Below are 22,657 nucleotides of genomic sequence, written 5' to 3'. Positions count from 1 at the left end.
AAGAAAAACAAAGGTCTGAAGTCAGACTGACACACAAAAAAACCTGACTTTATATTCACTCTACTGGCTAACACTAGCAGTCAAAAGTCTGAACACACCTTCTAACTCAATGGTGTTTCTTTATTGTTATTACTTTCTATATTGTAGACACTAACTACAGACTTCAAAACTATGAAGCAAGACACAGTGAAAAAATGTTTTATGTTTCAGATTCTTAGCCCCCCTTTGCAATAAGGACATTGATGCAATCCCCTGGCCTTCCCTGAATGAGGTCGACTTCCATATGAGGTCGTCACCTGAAATGGTTTTCCCTTTTAAGGCGTGCCTTTCAGGGTTAATTTGTGGATTTTCTTGCCTTCTTACTGGGCTGGGACCATCAGTTGTGTTGTGCGAAAGCAAAGTTGTTTTCACGGTTTACAGCCCTATTTACCAACTGTTAGAATCCATATTATGGCAAGAATCAGCTAAGTAAAGAAAAAGGATAATCCATCATTATTTAAATAACTGAAGGGTAGTCAGTCTAGAAAATTGCAATGACTTTGAATATATCCCCAAGTGCAAAAACCACCAAACACAGTGATGGCCATCACAGGAGAGGAAGACCAACAGTCACCTCTGCTACTGAAGATGAGTTCACCTGAGTCACCAGCCTCATAAATCAGCAGCATCTCAGATGAAAGCCCAGGTACATATCACACAGACACATCTTTACATCAATTGTTCAGAGAAGACTGCATGAATCAGGCCTTTTTGTCAAATGGCTGCTAGGAAACCGCCACTGAGAAAAGATAACAGAGGAGATTTAACTGAAGAAACAGGGAATTTACATTAGACCACTGGAAATCTGTTCATTTTTTTGATAAATGATTGTGTTTTGAAGCTAAAGCTAAAATTAATAACTATGTGCCTTTACTATTATTATTATTACTACTACTATTGAAAAATAACATGTTTAGAAGAAAAATACTTTATTATTATACTAATTATACTGCCAGGCAGGAGGCCTCGAGGAAGACCAAAGAGGAAGTTTATGGATGTAGTGAAAGAGGACATGAAGGTAGTAGGTGTGAGAGAAGAGGATGCAGAAGACAGGGTTAGATGGATGCAATTGTTTCACTGTGGCGACCTCTGAAGGCAAAAGCCGAAAGGAAAAGAAGAAGATTGGAGCTTGGGTGGGTGTTAGTTTTAGACCCTGGTTCGATGGCATCAAAACCAAATTCATTCATCTGTCCCACATTCAATCTTCAATCTCTGATTTTCTCGACCCATCCTCTTCTTGTGAAATCCGTGCTGTATGAAGTGCTCATGTGTCACTCTTTTACATAAAGATGGTAATATATGTACTCCCGCATAGTAATTACAGACTCATGTTCAAAAATACTTGAAAAATTAGTTCAGGATCAATTATCATACAAGCAAAATATCTAATCACCTTAACAATCAGGTTCCCATGACCACTGCTCTGCTTATCCTTTAACATTACATTTTTCTCCAAATAATAAAGGCAAACTTCCTGGTGTAATTATAATTGACTTAACAAAAGTATTTATTTTGTTTGATCACTACCGTCTCTTAGAAATACTCAACTTATGCACTTTACTTTGGTCCATTTTCCATTTTCATAAGAGCAAACAATATGCTGCCATGCAAGGAATCAAACTGCCTATACTAGCCAGTTTCATTTCCTGTTGCCAATATTCTCTCTATAGCTAAACAGTGTGTTTAAATATGTTGACACAAAAGACCTGTCAAGCTCACAAAAAACAAAAACAGCCTCAGGACAGGTTCACAACAGATCAAGATCAGGTCTTTGTACTGGAAAATCATATTGAATTATTATCTACATGTTAATCATGTTAAAATACGTAAGTCAACTTTGTTATGACCAGGCAGAGCTACTTCTAAGCTTTCTTTTTCTACTGCCACACACTGATCTATTTCCTCCACTTCTGTGGCAATGACTAATTGAAATGATTTGATGTGATTTGTTTAATTTTTTTCATTGATGTGACAGGACAAATGAACTGCAATGTTTCAAGGTTCTTCTTTTCAACGGCAAAGCCTGTTCATTTTTTAAAATGTGAAAAATTAGTCACCACATCTTTCTCTCTAGACAGCATCACTCAGATGAGCTCTCAGATACCACATTGGAGTACATTCTAGTGACTGCACCATAGATATTTTTCCACCATGTGGTGCTGCCTCTACTTGACTTGAATCAGCTTTGGGCACCACCTGAACCTTTTGGGATGTAGTTTTCAGATGACACGCATCTCTGCCAGTATTCTCTGTGTGCCTCACATTGTTAATACAAGAACACACTGATTATCCTCTCTGAATAATCGGTGGTCTGCAGTTTTTTCACCTCGTCCTTTTAGCAACAAGCAGTTTTGCCTTGCGAAAAGGGGAAACAGAATGAAGTGATGCTGAGCCAGTCAGATCATGGTCATGTGGCATAACTTCATTGCTGGTAGCAACCAAATGGGAACAGACTTGAACTTCCAAACAAAGAAGACGACAGCATAGCACAACTTCTCTGTAACCTTTTATGTAATGTGTTAGAATTAGGAGCAGGATTGTTAGTTAGCTCCTATTGGTACCATTCAAGCATATCCTGACAGGGCAAATACAAAGCAGATTTGAACAACGTATAAATGCTATGGATAACTTGTAGGTAGTGCTGCACACAATTTCTGAAGAGGAATATAATGGAGAACACATAAGGATGCAGATAGAGGAAGAAGAGTTCTGGCACATGTGTCAATTTGTCTGAACCAAATGCACACTCCTGTTGTCATGGTTACTCCTCTCCATACTTACTTTCTGGACTAACACACACACACACACACACACACACACACACACACACACACACACACACACACACACACACACACACACACACACACACACACACACACACACACACACACACACACACACACACACACACACACACAGAAACTATAGACAGTGAGAACTTTCAGTTCATGAAAAAGGCAGTAAATAACCTGGAGAAATGATCCCTTTAGTTGCAGAGCGAGGCTGTGAGAAGACACGCTCAGCATCACAGTCTTATACAAATGGCACAATTTCAAAACACCTGAAAAAATATGTGATACATGAAAACCAAAAGTCTTACCTTGTGAAGGGTGATGCAGTCAAACATTAGACGGACATGAAAAGAAAGAAGAAAATACATTAGAAGTCATGTAATGGACAGTAAAATATAACGACTGGGACTGATCACGTAATGTGGCAATATGCTGGTCATCGATATGACTGCGTTCATTTGCATAAACTTCAGCAATATGATTGAATGGTGTTTTACAAAAATGTTATTTTTTTGTTTATTGTCTTTACTTGTATATATGTTTAGTACTTCATTAGTTTGTTCATTTTAATGTCAATGGAGAAGTGAAGAAGGGGTAGGATTCAATAAACTTATGCTTCTTCCTACTCCTTTTCGAGCATGTTTTGTGTGGTATTAGTATTATTGTTGTCTTCATTTTTGTTGTTATTCTGCGCACATGTTCGAAATAAACCATTCATTCATTCATTCATTCGATGGATTGCAACACAGTTTGTTCTGTACATTTCTGTAAATTCTTGGGTGTGCAATAAATATCTGAAAAACGTTAGTGTAGTTTTCATCATATGGTAGTGTCAAACGTTGGGCAGTTATGCCACTAATCAAAATCACCTGAAAAATTATTTTAAGGTCAGACTTCATTATGAGTCATTTGCTCTCCATCTGTGTAAGAACACAGATTATGGACAAAAGCATCCGTATGTTTGTTGAAATGGCTTTAATACATCTATAAGTAATTATAAAAAGTAACACGTTAGGAGAACAGAAAAGGGTGTTGTGATGGGGGCCATGATAATACACCCAGTAAATAGAGAGCAATTATGGACAGGACAGAGAGCTGTTAACTTTTTAACTTGTGTATATGATGAACACAGTCCAGCTTGATTCAAATAACTACAAAAATGATCGCAGAGCTTAGCTGAAAGACCTCTATCAGTAACGGACATTTAGGACAAATGAGCCTTAACCCTAATGGGTAATAAATAAACAAATCAGATAAATGCCGTTTGGCGGCACAATGTCATACTGATTAGCACTGCTGCCTCACAGCAAGAAGGTTCTGGGTTCAAACCCCAGAATTTCCAACATTTCATTTCTGTGTAGAGTTAAACACACTGCTGAAAATGTTCTGATTTGTGTGATGGTCCTGTTGTAGAAGAAGACTGACTGATACTATGTGATTATGATAAACATGCATGTGTGAAGTTGTAACTGTTTTTTTTATGTTATCAGGTAAGGTTTCCAGCTAAAGCAGTTTGAAAGCCACCTGATTCCAAACACAATCCTATTGGTCACGTTTCACCAGATGATTGTTAGCGCTTTCTCTCCCTCTGGTGGCCACCCACCAACATCATCACATATAAAAACAAGCATTGGTCCAAGAGTTCCCAGGTATTACAATGCACATCGAACCAGTGTCACAGATGGAATCCAGAAGAGATACCATTCATATTGTCATGAATTATTGAGTACCATTTTAATCATGTCATATTATGTTCTTTAAAATGAATAAATTATGTGAAAAATGAGATTCCTATATCTATTGCACCAGCTGCATATGAGATAACCTCTCCGTAAAGGAAAATGTCTAAGGCGGAGAATAATAGGTGAATGAAAACTGGTTTGAAAATGAGTGTGCGTGTAGTACGTGTGTGTGTGTGTGTGTGTGTGTGTGTGTGTGTGTGTGTGTGTGTGTGTGTGTGTGTGTGTGTGTGTGTGTGTGTGTGTGTGTGTGTGTGTGTTGCTGCATGGGAAGATCCTCCAAGTAAACACACAAGTTAGAATAACTTGATTTCAATTTTGGTTTAGATACTTCCTGTTTTGTTTTACCCTTCCTGTCATCACATTCTTTCTAAGCTCCCCATTGCACTTTTTTGTTGGACTTCCATTGAATGATTGCTGCCTTTCCTGTTTCCTTTTTATGAATGTTAATTAATGAAAAGACACAAAAAGGCCAAAAAGACATTAAAGGACAAAAAAAGGCATAATATATCATGTTCTCTGTATTATAGTGGGAGGCACTGACTGCCAAGCTGATCATGACTCCTGCATTATCATCATTTTGCAATGATGGGGAAACAATTATCAGAACAAATTAATGAAGATAAAGAAACCTAACCACAAACTAATACAGTACTTTATACTGTATGTTATGAACTCAAAAACAAACTCAGTGACTCTGAACTTGGGTTTCTCATTTCACTATTACCTCCATAACTTCTCACGAATGCAACGCTCTGCCTTCAGGTATTGATGCAGCATTGGGTTCAGTGTGAGTTACATTGGGCCCAATGGGTGACCCACTCATTTGTGGAGAGTACCGGTAGCTTTGAAGCTACCGGTATGATGTTCTATAATAATACTAAAATGTTTAAGTGTTTGCTTTGCCATGTCTAAAGTGATCAGCGGAGACTAACCAGACCACAACTGTAATTAAAAGAATGAAGCCGCAAGAACGTCATCAGTGTCTAGGGCCCCTCAGAGTCAAACAACAGTCGATGATCCGACCCACACCTTGAGCAATGAGGACATCTGGGGTGGAGAGCTACTACACACTACACACCTGAGAGACGTCATCTCACCTGGGATGGAGTCACACTGAACCCCAGCAACAAACAGCACCCCCAATTCCCTCCCCAAGCCCCTCTCTGAAGACTCCTGTGCAAACTATTTAATCTCGGCAGAAATCCTTCATTTTTCAGGAAACTCGAAACTTCCATTTGTGAAGCCTTCACCAGGTTTTGTGAAGGCTTCTACCCACATCTGATCAAGGTCAAATTAAACTGTCATTCAGACCACCTTGCATGATTTGGGCAAAATAGAGTTTCCGCTGGTTAGTGCATATTTTAATAGCATCAATAAATTAACGAAATCAAACAAGAATATTGTGATGGTAACAGAATAGAATGAGATAAAACAGAATAAACTAAAAATGAACATACATGGACAAGTGGTTCGGGTTAACGGGTGGCAGTAGCTCAGTTCACTAGGTCTGAATTATGGCACCGGTTCAAGACCAAAAGTATGTAGCGTGAACTGGTAGCTGGAGAGGTGACAGCTCTGAGCGTTGTCCAGCTGCCTTTGAGCATGGCACAAGCTGCTCGCTGCTATGTGGCCTGTCTGTAGAATAATTAGGAGTGGAAGAATAATTTCCCCATTGGAATTTTTATAGTATAAAGAGAAGGGTTAGGGTTAATAGTATTTATAAACTGCACATATATCACCATAGCCAAACTGTCATTAATACAACTACAGTCATGTTAACTGCATCAAAATGGGATGGGAGAATCAGATCCATCTAAGGTGGATCCTCTGACAGCATCATGGGACCAACTGTACCATGATGCAACAGGGGGGGTCTGTTTACAGGGTGGGTGGGGTCACTGAAGATGCAGGGGGCTCTGATCCTGCCTCTGGTGGCAGACATGTACTTGATAGGTGGTACGCTGCTCCCATCTAGTCAGTGCAGACTTGCTCTGTGGTGAGAAAGTGACCAAATCCAGGACCCAATTAAAGAGGGTCCTGAAATTTCCATTTAAATAATGGAATTAAACATTAATGTAGTTGTGCCGCGCGGTGTTCCATTTCCTTGATCAAAGTTTCAACTACTGCCACTCGTGATTTTAATTTGAAGGACAACTCAAAAAGCAAGGGACACTCAAAAATCACAGGTAGAGTCAAAAAGAAGAAATGGACCTGGGCCCAACTGTGCAGAGTGCTCCTTAACCAAGGTTGTGTGGCTTGAAAATGGGTTTCAAATAGAGCCCCTTTCCTGGCCAAAGGGTATTAAAACACAGGGTAGCATTCACCCATTCACACAAACACTGATATAGTGGTGGCCATCACACCCGGCCACCTTTTCATTAGGTATGGGAACTGACAAGCACACTGCAGAGCATGGGGATATGACAACTAACCTGATTAGTGGACAATGCCTCTAAATAAATAAAAAATACACATAGTATTGTACAGATCAAAAAAATTAAATCGCTAAATTCATTAAGTCTGATAAAAAACTGTTTCCTGTCACCCTTGAAATCTTTGTAGGTCCAGAACAGCTGATCTTCTTTTTTTAAAGTTACTGTCATTTTTATGTAAGCTGTTCTTTTTTCGTTCAATGCGCTTATTGATTTTATTTCAGTTATCTTACAAGCACGATATGAAGTTAAACAGTTCGACACTCTTGCTAACTCCACCACCTCCCGCCCCGCCAGAGACTATTCCTCAGATACACTGTCATGAAAAGGCCCCCATATCTTGTAAAACGTATTTACTGATCCTCTGAGACTATCTCTAATCTTTTCTAATGAGAGTGAGGACACTGTGTCCTTGACCGAGAGGGTGTGTTTGGATGGGTGGGTAAGCCTCCAGTTTCAACAAGAAGGAACAGAGGCATATCTCTCTTTTCAATTTCAGAGGGCTGTCCCTCTGTATACATATATACGGAGGGATGATGTAGTTATTATTGTAAGTGGGCTGATACACCTGATTCACAGGTACAGTAATCTTTCGTTACTCGCGGTTAATGCATTCCAGGACCACCCGCAAAAAAATGAAATTCCGCGATATAGCAACAAACTTTATTATTTACGGTAACTTAAACATTTATGAACCCTCCCCATACTGATATTAAACCACCTTATATCTGCATTATCTTTTCCCACTCTTATAGACTGTTTAAAGCACTTTTGTATTAAAGAAAATTGTTTAATACATGGAAGTGTGCTGCGTTCCATGAGTCTTGGAACACAGTGCACACACGGATGCTGTCAGCCAATAGAATGTGTGTACGGTATCAAGTGAGTACCTACTAAAAATCGGCGATTAAGTGAAGCTGTGCATCTTGAAGGGATAACTGTGCACCATTAAGAGGAGCAAAATCAATCCCCATATCACAGATGAGTTTCACAGTTATAGAAACGTTTTGAGCGCTTAAAGAATATCATCAACGTGACATGCAGGCACTGTTTGAAGGTTTACAGGCATGACACGGTATGAAAAAGAAGAACTGTGGTATTGTGTGTATTGTGAAATGGAAGAGTTCATGGACGAGGTCAGACAAGTCTCCATGAACTACTGCATGATGGTTAGGGTTTTTCCAAATACCAGTTGTAGTGAGAGTACAGAGCAGATTCAGAGTAAGTTGGAGAAGTGGAGATATTCTCTGAGGAAAAGGGAAAGAAGGTCAGTAGGAACAAGACAGAGTACATTTGGACACAGTGGAATAGTGAGAGTACAAGGAATGCAGATGGTGAAAGTAAAAAAGCTATCTACAAAGTGAAAGTGAAGTTTGTAGTTAGACCAGCTATGTTGACCAGCCTGGAGGCGGCACCCCGAACAAAAATTCACAAGGACGAGTTGGAAGTGGCAGAGCTGAAGAAGCAACAATTCTCCTGACAACGAATAACAAGGACGGACAGGATTAGGAATTAACATAGTTAGCACATGTAGGGTGTTTTGCAGGTATGGTTAGAGAAGTTAGACTGAGGTGGATTAGACATGTGCAAAGGTTGGACCAAAGAATGATGCCAAAGATGGAGCCATCAGACAGGAGTAGGAGAGGGAGAGCAGAGAGGAGGTTTATATGAAAGCAGAGGGTAGAGTGAGATGGAAAAAGATGATCTGCAGCGCCAACCCATATTGGGAGCAGTTGAAAGAAGCAGAAGACATACAAACATTCCAGTAATGACTGCCTGGCTATCCATCCAATAAAAAAGACTACCAGAACCACCAGAGCTTGCAACATTTTCAGTGTTCACCCTACTAAGCTAAAGTGGTTCACACTGGCAAGAAACCCACCATCTCTCACAAACAGAATTGCCCCATCTTGACCAATAATTTCCCATGGTCCTTTCCATGTTACACAATGTGCTTGTTCATAATTTTCATTATCTTCTGCCCCACACAATACATCCAAGCTTTCTGGTCCTACTTCACCCCCCCAGAACATTCAGGCTCTGTACAGGCATTTCTGGAAGTATGTCAAGGAGATTTATGTTTCCCGAATAAGAAACTACAGTAGTATCATCTAAAGCAGGTATCCAATCAACAGATACAGAGGAAGGGTTCAGGCTTTCTTTCTCAAACACAAGTCGAGAGCTCACACAGACTTAGTTGAGGCCTTCAAAAAGCCCAAGAAAACTTAGCCTACAGGGTACAGTCAGGAAAAAAATCACTTTCAATCTCAAGAGGCCAGACCATACAAAGATGACCCAGAGATTCTAGGAATAGCAGAGTTAGTAACCGCCTAGCAGAGCAACGACAATACCAAATTTGAGAAACTTTTGAATGGTGTTATCCATATCCTACTGATATCGTATTGAATTTGAACTCCAGGCAATGTTGTGCTGTCTTGAAGAATTCAGAGAAGGTTTAAATTGATTCATATGGTATTACAAAAACTTTTAAATCCACGTATATGCAAAAAGTGACAGGTCAGACAATATGTCTACTTTCTTTTTCCAGACATGTGCAGAACTGACTTCTGCGCAACTTCTGTTCCAGTTCTCAATCTACATAGTAACTGTACCAGAAATTTAGAAAAAAAATCTGTTTATTCCAGTTCCAAAAAAGGCATTTCCTCACATCTATCATATATATACTGTATATATAGATATCACGTGGATATCAGTTTGCCTATACCAGAAAACCTATACAAGAGAGCCTATACCAGAAAGTCTATACCAGAAAACAGCACAAATGAGTCCATATGAACAAATGTACATCCTAGAACCTAGAGAAACTTCTGTTCATTGATTTCAGCTCTGCTTTTCAATCAGTTCAACCACACATTGTCTTTCGAAAGTTGTCACCCCGTGTTACTTATGATAACACTGTCATCGTCAGCCTGTTCACCAAATACTACCAAACAAATCCACCTAAAGAGCTGCTGTGGGTAGGTTTGTGGACTAGTGTGACAACCGTAAACATTTGCAAGACTGTTCAAAAGCTGTTGGATCCCAGATCAGCTGATCACCACAACCACATGGTCTCACAGGTCACACTCCTCTTAACCTCTATATGCGCTTTGACCAATCATTTCAGAGGTAACCAACATCTTAACTGACAGCTTCCAGGTTTTGCACAGAGAAAATACATTATGGACCTCGATTAGGATGTACAAGGTCCCCATTTGTAAACTTAACCAGTACAAACACTCATTTGTACCTCTGTCAATCATGCTGATCAATCAGCAAACAAAAATGATCTCTTATGTTGTGCATTTTAGTGCATAAGGCTTGCTAATTATGCTGGATTATGCAGTGGTAATTCAGGAAGTCTAGTAAAGCATCGTTTGCACATACGTAGTGACCTAAATTCTTGAGAAGTCAGATGTCATCTGATTGGCTTTCATGTGAATGAAGTGATGGAATGGATATGATACAGTGTAGGATTGAGTCTATTTATTTTAACATCGTTCGATCTACCCAATCTACCGTCGCAATCTTTCCTGCATCTTTGTCTCACACAGTAGTGAACAGAGTTGAGTGAGTGGTGAATTCCAGTGGTGTGCACTGCTTAAACATTACACCAATGTCATTCTCCACATCACAACATATCCTGCCCTTCTCAATGGTGTCTACTTCAGCACAAGTGAAATGTCCTTTTGGGGCTACTTTAGATATGACTCTATATTTTGTCTGTCCTAGTGTAGCTGGTATCTTTTATTTTCTGGTGCATATCCAACTTTAAATGACCTGCAACTGGGGGTTTCTGTTTGCAGTAACTTGACTGAGGTCATATTCTTCAAGGCATTTTCCTGCATTCTGTGTGAGTCCAAGCACAGTCAATAATATCAGACCCTAGAGTTTCAATCAAAAAGATCCGAGTCGGCCATGGTGGCTTTTGTCAGCAATTTGACTAAACAATCCCCAACATTTACATTTTCAGATAACTTCACTTGTTCATTATATAAGTGGGAACAGTCTTAAATCCAACAAAACATGCTTTGACAAATTGCACTTCATGACCTCTTAAAAAATCCATTGTGCTGTCTACCTTTTGTAAAGTCTACTTTATAGTAGTCCACTCTGAAACGCCTGTTTCACCTGCTTCTTTCCAATGGCTTCTGATCTGTGAAGAGCACTGCATTCTTGCACTGTACTTGTATTACGTTTAATGTGCGATTTGATTTTTCTCCCTCCATGAAAAGCATTTCAGTGCTTAATTCATGGAGGAGAATGTTCATTTCAGTGTATGCTGTCGATGCTTGTTGCCCATTTTGTTCTTTTGTAGTCTTTTCTCAACAGGCTGTGTCTAACAGCATGAAGGCTAACAGGATCTGGATGTGTCATGAACTTTTTCAGCCGGTCGTTTTGATGCTCAAAATCAATATGCCTGTTGTGGACACGGTAAAATCTTAAGTAATGCCATCAAAGTGAAAGTATTTTGTATTTCTTATTAGTTTACTCATTTTCCTCTTTGAGGAAAACCTTGACAAGCTTTGCTATCATTATTGCCATACATTTATTATGTCCAAATCTGCAGGTATTTCCATGACCAGTTCCCTGTCTATTCTGTCAGCCCCCAATGCTACAGCAAAAATTCATTTAATGTTGTGAACATTTGTGTGGCCCTGGTTCATCCAACTAAAGGAGTCATTCATAGTATAGATACCATCCTCTGCAACCAAACTTAAAGTGAACAAGTTAAGATCAGAATCATAGTAACTTTATTTGCACACAAACAAGGAATCTGACACTGGGTTATCTTGCTCATAAAGTACAAGGTGTTAGGAAGTTCTAGTTACTAAGACATAGAATAAAGATTTAAAAAATTGCAAACGTTAAGAAAAACAGTACACCTTACGAAAACATTAGTGCAGTGAGGTAAATAAAGTTCTAGTAGTAATATAAGAGCAAATTGGCAAGGTTTTCATCCCTGATGCCATCCTGAGTAAAAACTGAATAAACAATATTTAGTTGGTACCTTTAATGCTGCTTTAAACCATCACAACCAACAACTTACTGAGAATGTGTTCTCTCAGGTCAAAACACCCTAATAATGTATGAGGGATATACAGTAGATATCAACAAAGTTCATCTGTACGCTTTCCACAGTTATTATTCTAACAGCAATCAATTAGAAGAATCATCTTAATTACTTAATGTGCCTACTGTGGACTGTCATACATGCTTAGGTCTATTACAAAAACACTTCATTTTAATATTGATTCATTTGGTTTTAAGAGGTGAACTGCAGTTGCAATTGGTCCAGGTCATTCAGAGATGGTGGAGTCCAAGGGTTAACCAGTGTATTCAATGCCATGTTCTCTTGTCCTTCATCTTTTAGTAGAAAATCATGTGACCACAACATCTAGAAGCATTCACAGTAGTTACCAGATGTTGGATTTCTGAAAGTTCTGTGAACAAATCAGGACCCATCTTGTGGTTTGTATTCTTTAGAGAGCACAATTAAATGTTTTATTTTCGGTCAACCTCCAATCAGGCAAAACATAAATAATGTAATTCACGCCCTCCCTTTCCTGTCCCTCCTTCCTTCCTCAGTGTTTCTTCTCAGACTCTGTCAACCAACAGTATTAGCATAATTAGTATACAGCTAGCACAGAATGTATTAATGTTGTGACCCATAACTCCACAGGTCTAACAATGCTTTGTTAATGCCATCCAGTTCCTGGCTTTTGTCTGTTGTAGAGGAACACAATGATCCGTGACACCAGTTCTACAACATCCATTCAGGCCGGATGTGAGGTTGATATTTGTGAAGTTCACCTCTTCAAATACAAAAAAAAAATAAAATTGAAAGACTCGGCAGCTACAAGTGTGACTTGGGAACATTTTCCTAGGCATAGCGTATGAAATCCTCTAAATGGTAATTTTGGGCAGCCTCACCACTAGTTTGCCTATTTGTCTGCCTGCTTTGTCATGGGAGAGGTACACGGTGGTGATATGAGAGAGAACACAGTTCTATCTGTGTGCCGCAACAGAGACTTCTGTTGGGTCACACACATCCAGTTAATTACACTTAACTACCTCACAACAGGTAATGCATCTTTATAGGGATAAAACACTTTCTGAAAAAGACAATTAGGTATAATAATGATAATTTTGATGCGCTAAAGCATCTCTAAAAAATTTAGAGTGGAGACACCAACACAGCGCTTCATTTCTTCTATAAATTATCTTGAGGGGACGGTGACAGAGAGAACAGGAGCAGAAAACAGGAGAGCACAGAAAAACCAACGTGGCAAAAAAAAAACAACCTCCTGACCTTCTCTCCATCCAACAGCCATTAATTACACCTGGCCTTGCACCAACCAATCAGTTTACGCGTGGGGGCTTTACAGCACACAGTAACACAATGTTGGGGGCTAAAAACCAGAGAGGGTGGAGGCAAAAAAAACCCAGATGGAGCATTTCATAAAATAACTACAGGCAAACCAAAAGCATTGAAAGTGAAGAGGCGGAACAAAGTAGGAAAAAACTTTGACACTCTTGACAACCGGGCGGCACGGTGGCGCAGTGGTTAGCGCTGTCGCCTCACAACACGGCGGGTTCGAGTTCCGCTCTGTGCGGAGTTCGCATGCTCTCCCCTTGTCTGTGTGGGTTCTCTCCGGGTTCTCCGGTTTCCTCCCACCTCCAAAAGCATGCGCTTCAGGTTGATTGGCCGTTCCAAATTGCCCGTAGGAATGAGCGCGTGTGTGCATGGTTGTATGTCTTTGTGTGTGGCTCCGCGGTGCACTGGCGTCATGCCCGGAGTGTCCCCCGCCTCTCGCCCTATGCCGCCGAGATAGGTTCCGGCTCCCCGTGACCTGCTGAGGCGGATACAGCGGTGGTAATCTGACGATGACTGACTCTTGACAACCGCTGGCTCACACAAACACATGCTAACATGCTAACTCTGAATCCAGTTTGTGTCTGTTTTAAATATACTGTGACAATACTTGTCTCTGATTGGTTTACTACATCTGTCCAAAATGAACTGTGTTGCATACGTGAAGAATGCTTTTTATTTTATTATTAAATGTGCATGTAAATGTATTGTTTATTAAAAAAGGCTTAGCTCTTCCTTCATGAAGTGTTTGTTCTGCCAGCAGTGGCTCGAGCATCTGGTTGGATGTTTTATCACCTGCTGAGACACAACCAGGTGACATACTGATGATATCAGTGTGACCAAACCAGGGATCACACAGTTAAGAAGCAGACACCTCAGTATCCACACTCTCATACCCATCTACCCACTCACTCTCACACTGTCATATTCACACACACACACACACACACACACACACACACACACACACACACACACACACACACACACACACACACACACACACACACACACACACACACACACACACACAGAGTATTACTGCCAAGATGACTATGGTTGGTGCTGTGGTGGCTAGAGCTGACTGAGTGATGAGTAGGAATATCTTTAACTGTTTCACAACAGGTGTCTGCAAGTCGCTTCATGTCACATTGAAAATATGGAGCAATAACTCTTCCTTGGATCACTTTCAAGTTCCCATAGTTCCCAGGTCATGTGAAACGAGTCGGAGTGGATGTTTCAGCAGACCGAGACCAGTGTTTGGTGCAGACGATTAATCAGCACCAAGATCAGCACAACACAGAATGATCCACTAGTCAGGTTCTCACACGAAATGACTGAGCATGAAAACAATTGCTCATAAAGGTCTTTTAAAAAAATTCCCACTTGACACCCCAACCTAGATTTGTATGGTTAGTTTGTTAATGTGATGAGCTTGCATGTTCTCCCTGAGTGGGTTCCCCTTGAGTTCCTCAAATGGCCTTCTATTCATTTTAGTTCAATTTTTGCATGACCCATGCCAATTCCTTCCTGGTTATCAGCTCCAAAGCTGCCGTTAACTCGGGTATTTATCAGGAAAAAAGAACACACACGCACATAAATATCTATCCCACTCCCATTTCTTAAATTTTCAATCTAGGCTTCAGCTCCAGATGTTATCTCATATCACCATAAGAACAACATCACTATAGTACAATATGCAATTGCATATAGAATCAGTGTTATCATTACCATCAATAGCTACTTTAGCATGTAAGCTTTCGGTGCCGTATAATGTTGCTTATTTCCAAAGATGATTGGTTCTCCTGCTTCCTCCCACCTCCAAAAACACACACTTCAAGAAAATCTATCATCCCAAATTGCCTGTAGTTGTAAGTGTGTGTATGGCTCCACAGTGCACCGGCATCAAACCCGGAGAGTCCCCTATCTCATGCCCGTAAGTCACTGGGGATAGTAGGTGACACGCAAAAGCGGAAGAAGTGGGTAGAACCAAACTGAAACTTTCTGACTTAGCAGTCAAGCGGTTGGGTAGACGGAATAAAATCAACTGACCAAACTAATCAATTGTCTTTTGTGTTCCATAGACATTCATTTATGTACATTCCATTGAGATTTCTCAATCCACAAGGTGTCAGGAATTTTAAGTTAAAAAAACAGAATGAAGATAAAATTCACAAAATATAGAAACACAGAATACGGTACACTTAAAAAGACAGAAAAACAATGACATCATTGTTCCACTGTTTTTTGATGACAATAAATGTGCATGAAAGTTATTGCACAGTTTTATGTTATTGATTTAAAAGACCTCTCAAAACACGTAGTGACAACACAATAAATTGTGGAGAGGACACTCTCCCTGCCCACTTGAAACTTGCTCAACTTCACCTGAATAATTTTAGAGGAAACAGACAATATAAAATTGTTACGTTCTCTTCATGAATATTTATATTTCTGAAAGTCTAACTATAGTACATAGAATCTCTGTCTGCATGTAAATCAATTATTTTAACAACCATTTTCGTGATCTACTTAAAATTGGCATATCAATTGCTAGAAGAAAAAGGAAGCACTTTTTGGTGCAACTCAAGTTTGCAGTATGTTAACTATGTATAAATACATTTATAATAAATAAGCCAACTGTTTTCTGTGCAACATTGAGTATGAAATCTGCATTAAACAATATTTTCAGGGCAAACAATATGATGTTGTATCAGCTCTACAAACTGGACATATTCTACTACAGTGGTCTACAACGAACCAACAAGTCATTAACTACATGTAAGCAGGACAACTACAGGAAACAAGCTGTAAACGGGTTTGATTTATCTTAAAACCAGGCAGCGTCTTGTGTAACTAACAAAAAGCGTTTAATATGCTGACCTTGACACCTTCACAAGACTTAAAAATTATGTCAATCACAGAATAAAATGCTTTGAAAGGCATCTGGAATGTATTACAGCTGCACTAAACACTGATCAGAATCTCACTGAGAAACAAGCACAACTTAAAATGTAACCCATCTTGAATGTTTCATTCTCTTTCAGATAGCGTTGGTTTGGATTACGGATCATGTATTAAGAAGATAAATGCAAGGTCAATGACATGTCTTCCTTACACAAATTCAGGACAGCATATTTGTTTTTTGTCTAAAATGTTTAGAAGTAATATCAGTTAAAAGCTCAAATGAAAGCTTGTGCATCTAAAAAAACAAACAGGAGCAATCTGACAACCCAGGGTCTGGGTGTTCAGTCAGAAGCCCCACTCAGACAGCATTTTCATTCCTTTACTGTGTTTTGCCCCAACAGTCGGTTTAAACACGATGAAGACACACTGGGGTGTTGGTTTCTTCTGCCTCTGTGACACCGGTGGAGGCAGTAACTGCCCTGCTTTAAGTTTCTCTAGAGAATGAATCCAGCATGGCAGAACGGGTGAGATACTGTAGTAACGTGATTGTGTGACATACCTCATGAGAACTTAAATATGTGACACCTAAAGAAAGTGTTCTATTAGAGGAGCAAACACTTATAGTTATCACTCATTCGAAAGAAATTGATTGCTGTACCCCATGTTTCTTCACATTGTAGAACCCCAGCGTGACCACACACTGAGGCAGCTTTGGTTCAGTTTGTATCAACAAACATTCACAAAGAATATAATTCATTTTCAGATTAGTCAGTGTGACTGCATGTCACCGAACACTCAGAGAGCAGAATGTCCTTATACACCACAAACAGAGTAGCAGCAGTGGGACGAAGACTCAAATAATGGCTTGATAGAAACTTGACCACAAGACCTTGTTGGGAATTTAAAGGATTTGAAGAAGTGGTCATGATGTCGTGACTCAGTGACTGAGAGCAAGTCTAATTGTTCAGAGTCAATGCTGTTCTTTCAATTCCAGTCTGAATGTGGCAGCATAGACTCAGACCAGTCTGAGCCTGCCTCTACCAGAAAAACAGCCAAATCTGAGTCTTCAGACCTCGTGTTCTATGCTACATGCGGTTTTGTTGGTTCTCAATGGGAACTTAATGAGCCTCATTTCCACAAAGCAATCATGTTCACTTTGCTGTGCATACTGGAAGAATGGCTGTGTTTGTCTTATGAATACTATTTATTAAACCATTTCATCCTGTTCTCCTTTTTAATAACCTTATGTTGGCGCACCAAGCATACTGATCCTATATTAAAGCAAACAGTCATTTCCAGTGCTTCTCTTCAATCTTGCAACCATAAGGTAGGAAATATTTTCCCAATACCAAGAAACCTTTCCTCAGTTGTTTCCCATCTGATGGAAAAATTTGTAATCTCCAAGCCGTTTAACGTTTAAAAGTACTGTCTGCATCTGAAAATAGATTTCAGATGCAGACAAAAAAATAGTCCTTTTTGTTCAGATGATTAGCTTAGCAACTCAAGTGCAATCAGAGTACTGAACACAGTACTCTGAAAGTACAGGTTGACATGCTGTTGGAAGTCCTTCCCAGTTAGGAACCCTGTGCAATGTCCTCGTCGCAACTGCTGCTACTGAGCCCTCTGCCGCACAGTACTTCCAGTACGTACAATCTTGACGGCTCATTGTAAATATATTTTCACGATTGCTTGTATCTTGTACCTGTGCCTTTGCGTTTCTCGTTTTGTATTTATAGTCACACTTTATACTTGAACCCGAGTCCTTTTGCACAGAGTTGTCTAAGGATTTCGTTGTACACTTGTGTATGATGACATTAAAGGCATTCTATTTAATTCTATTCTACTCTATTCTATTCTAACATCAACCACTTATCTTTGCAAAAGAAACTGACAAAAAAATTAACTCAGGTCAAATCTCATGGTTCCATATTCAACTACCAAATACATTGAGTGAGATCTCAGGTGACCCAGACTTACTGTCTTCATCCATCAGATATAAATAAAAAGTCACTAGAACATTTAGCTACTGTCTAACTGAAATGAAAGTCCAAAATATTTAATATCATTGATTTACCAACCAATTAATCGCTTTTCATGCACCAACTATAAAAATAATATATCTGCTTTGAATACATTTATTACGGGCCCAGCATTCCTAATGATGGTATAAATACCAACCGAGAAAAAGCAGTTAAGGGATTTTAGTTCTTGGAAAAATTCCCAGATGAGTGGATTCTAGGAGGGCTCCAGGAACGGTTCAGTCAGAAAATACTTCATTTGGACCCAAAAGCATAAACTTGTCCATGAACCTTAGAATATTTATGTTACTCAAATATTTTGCTGTTAATCAGTTCCTTTTACTGTGCAATCTCAAATCTTCCCTTGCTACGTCTGAATGTGTTCTGTTGTAATTCAAACACATTCAGTATGTTCTGGAGGCATTCACAGCTGACGAGTCACAGCCGACTGATAGCTACTGTTTCAGGATGATCTGTTCAAGGATTTGGTACCCAGTATGTTAGGGTTAGTGTATACAACACGTGTGTTAGTGCACACATATGTCCTGCACATGTATGTACACATTTTGCATGAAGTTACATGGAATAAAATCAACTGACCAAACTAATCAATTGTCTTTTGTGTTCCATAGACATTCATTTATGTACATTCCATTGAGATTTCTCAATCCACAAGGTGTCAAGAATTTTAAGTTAAAAAAACAGAATGAAGATAAAATTCACAAAATATAGAAACACAGAATACGGTACACTTAAAAAGACAGAAACACAATGACATCATTGTTCCACTGTTTTTTGATGACAATAAATGTGCATGAAAGTTATTGCACAGTTTTATGTTATTGATTTAAAGGACCTCTCAAAACACGTAGTGACAACACAATAAATTGTGAAGAGGACACTCTCCCTGCCCACTTGAAACTTGCTCAACTTCACCTGGATAATTTTAGAGGAAACAGACAATACAAAATTGTTACATTCTCTGAATGTGTTCAGTTGTAATTCAAACACATTCAGTGTGTTCTGGAGGCATTCACAGCTGACGAGTCACAGCCGACTGATAGCTACTGTTTCAGGTGGATATGTTCAAGGATTTGGTACCCAGTGTGTTAGGGTTAGTGTATACAACACGTGTGTTAGTGCACACATATGTCCTGTACATGCATGCACACATTTTGCATGAAGTTACACATTCACATAAGCAGGAACTGTGGACTATATTTAGAATATCTATATTAACTCACTGTGTGTGTGTCTGCTCCAGCTCTCAAAATGGCAACACTTGAACTAACAATAGCAAAAAACTAGGTGGGAAAGTGCGCAGAAGAAACTGAGCTGCACCGAGACAGAAGAAAAAGTGTAAGCGTATGTTGTTCTGAGGTGTGAGAGGCTGGAGGGCAATTTTTTGTCGTCAAGCAGGTCCACAAAATATACATGTATGCAAATGTACACAAGGAGCTGCAGTCATTAATAACCCTGCACACACAAAAGGGTGCACACAAGCAAAACGCCAACAAGTCGAGCCTGTTCAGTGCGACCAAGACGCATCTGAGTCACACTGGCTTGTCAAACTTGCTTCCCACAGAAGGAATTTCTCCAATGGAGTGTGTGCATTTTTAAGGATAAATAGGTGAAGAGTCAGAGTGTGATTAATAGAAGAGTCACGATGGTGCTGGTATCTATCACATCGGTTATTTGCATTTGGAAACAGAAGCCGATATCTGCACCGTTCCTCCAGCAGAGCAAACAGGTCGGCGCAGACCGGTAGAAATGTCACCTCCCTGCCTGAGATGGCTCCTCCTGCCGCCCCTCTCCATCTCATCATTACTCTATCCGTTCAATTCAACTCACTTGATGAAGCAGCGAGCTCCTTCGAACGTGTACCCTTCCTCCCATCCGGTGGGTAGATCTGTGAAGACAGGAGAGAGGAGATACAGTAGATGTACGACACTGATTACACAAGCACACCTGCACAGCAATGCAGCGTTTGGACCAGATTCTCATGTGTGCGGCTCCGCAGCCTAATCATGATACCCAGAGCAGATATTTAAACATCACTCATGTACTGTATTGTGTTTGCATGTCTCAGAGTCCCTCTCTGCTGATCTGCAGTCAGCGATGAGCGACGCCTCCCCAACCATCACCCTGTTTTCTGTGGCGGCAGATGCATTCACTCTGGAATATAGGCTGTATTAACATTCATACAGTGGTGTCTCAGCAGTGTGTGTGTGTGTGTGTGTGTGTGTGTGTGTGTGTGTGTGGGTGTGTGTGTGTGTGTGTGTGTGCAAATTAAAAAAAAAAAATTCTGTACTGAGACGATTGTCAGTTTATAATGAGCCAAATGTTCCTGCAGGGAATCAGATTCTACGTGACCAAACTTTTAAAGTGTGCTGTTTGGAGTCCAGGTGGAGAAGAAGATGTGGGTGGTGGTGGTGGTGTGGAGGAGGAGGTGGCTGGAGACGTGGGTGTGGGGGCGCCGTGCGCACCGCCAGACAGCCAGAGAAAAGGCGAGAGGAGCGGACGGGAGCGCTGCTCTGCTGCAGAGAGGATAAATCTCCTGCGAGTCGTCTTCCACGGGTCTCCACGACAAAACTTGTCCTCCCTTATTTGTCCACGCCGGTGTAACCTCTCTGGTGCGGAGCATCCACGCGTGTGTGTGCACGTTTTGAGTCTCGGAAAACACCCGTTCTTGGACTGTTTACCTGGAGTTTTCCGGTGCCCCGTGATCACAGCCTCTCCGGTGACGGGATGCAACCAGGTCGTACTCTTCGCTTCCTCGCTGTTGGTGGAATAAAACGGGAAATGGTGAACAGAGAGAATCCGAGCGAAGACAAACAAGGAGAAATGCGTCGAAGATAAAAAAGCTGTGCGTGTCCAGGTGTCCGCGTGATATTTACTTAATGAAGAAAATGCGTCCGTCCTGAGTCACCCCATAACTCCAGGAGGAAGGAAGGCACGACAGCCAGTCGGGCTTCGGGTTCGCCGCCATGTCTCTCTGAGCTGCGTCGCTCCCGATTACTACAAACAGGGGCTCGGGCGCGCGGCGCCGAGCCGAGCCAGGCGCGCGACAGCGAGGCTGCGTGCACGCTCACAGGGAGGGGCGCGTGCCCGAGAGGGAAGACAAGGAACGTCACCGCTGGCAAGAAGGACAAACGGAAAAGGCATTCATATTCTTATTCACAAATTTAAACAGGGATTTTGTTCAAAACAGACAAAAAAATTCTGAAATCTGAATATTTTAATACAGTAGAATATGAATATGTAGTAGAATCTGTCTCAGTAGGAAGTCTAAGATACTACAGTACAGGAAGAGGTATACAGTAGTAGTATTTTTTAATTTAAATCGTTCCATGAATGAGTTCAGTCAGCCTACTCGTATCTGTATCAAACTTTCCCCGTTTAAAAAAATCAAAATAATTTTAATATGTTCAAAGCCTTGTAAATAAAAGTCCCATCTTCCTCTAAATTAGAAAAAACATTTTTTTTTAGTCAACCAGTAGACATGCATACTTTAGCTGTGCATAATTAGCGATTAACATTACATGAATAACAAAGTCTGCGATGCTCTGAGATGCCTCTGGCGTCTCCCCAGTCCTTTGCCAGTAGTCCGCTGGGATAGGCTCCAACAACCCCTGTGACCCACACGGTGGAGGAAATTAAAACAAAAATAGATAGATGGATGAAAAAGTATGAAACGAAACAAAAAATGTCATAAGCACATACGAGCTACGTTTTTATTCTATGGGTAACAAGCGGGAAAGAAAAAAGACAGTCACAGCTGATGTTTTACCCGTCTTCTGATTTGCAATGGTGTCGGATTTCCACTCTTGAACAAAAATATGGGCAAAACGCCGATTAGTAACTCGAAAAATCTTGTTTGTCGTGTCACAACTGTATGAACAACAACCAAACAAGGCAAGGGTTAACCTGCTGTCCCTGGCTACCCTGGAACAAGTACCGGGTAGGCAACTTCAATGAAAGGCAGCCAAAAGGAAGTGGACTGGCAGCTCAAAAGCCTAGGCCATTATGAACCAATTTTTACCAACACAGGTGGTCCATATGAATGCAACTGGTTCCAAGAGGTTGTTTGTGAGTTATTTATTAAATTACAATCTGAAGTCTCCATTTGAGGTCATTCAAATTCCATTACTACTTGTTACGACCCGTCTAGGGGAAAGGAAAGCAACATAAAATTAGCCATGTCGATTAACAGGTAAAGTGTTTCATTATAAATTAAGAATTTTAGAATCGGTTAACAGAGATCAATAATAAAGATGAAGAACAAATCAAAAGAGAGGGCTAGTATATGCTGGGAAATAGAAAAATGATTTGTACTCATTTGCGTAAG

The 22,657-nt window shown here is 40.3% G+C and overlaps 1 protein-coding gene across 3 annotated transcripts in view; it reads right to left on the bottom strand.

Moving 5' to 3' along the window:
* Positions 1-22,313, bottom strand: part of LOC137589000 (pleckstrin homology domain-containing family A member 5-like) — an 88,728-nt gene extending 66,415 nt beyond the window's left edge. Inside the window, exons 1-3 of one of the 3 annotated variants that reach the window (XM_068306348.1) lie at positions 21,207-22,313; positions 21,012-21,088; positions 20,161-20,218 (exon numbers count right to left, since the gene is read on the bottom strand). In XM_068306348.1, coding sequence (XP_068162449.1) covers positions 20,161-20,218; positions 21,012-21,088; positions 21,207-21,298 — 227 coding nt within the window. In that variant the 5' untranslated portion in view covers positions 21,299-22,313. The remainder of the gene's footprint in view (positions 1-20,160; positions 20,219-21,011; positions 21,089-21,206) is intronic. The other 2 variants (XM_068306347.1, XM_068306350.1) reach the window with 2 other exon arrangements.
* Between the last annotated feature and the right edge of the window lie 344 nt (positions 22,314-22,657).

This window comes from Antennarius striatus, chromosome 22 (genome assembly GCF_040054535.1).
Source record: "Antennarius striatus isolate MH-2024 chromosome 22, ASM4005453v1, whole genome shotgun sequence".
In the NCBI taxonomy this organism is placed as follows: Eukaryota; Metazoa; Chordata; class Actinopteri; order Lophiiformes; family Antennariidae; genus Antennarius; species Antennarius striatus.
The sequence above is the reverse complement of the archived record's forward strand: the minus strand, read 5'-3'. Positions and strand labels throughout refer to the sequence as shown.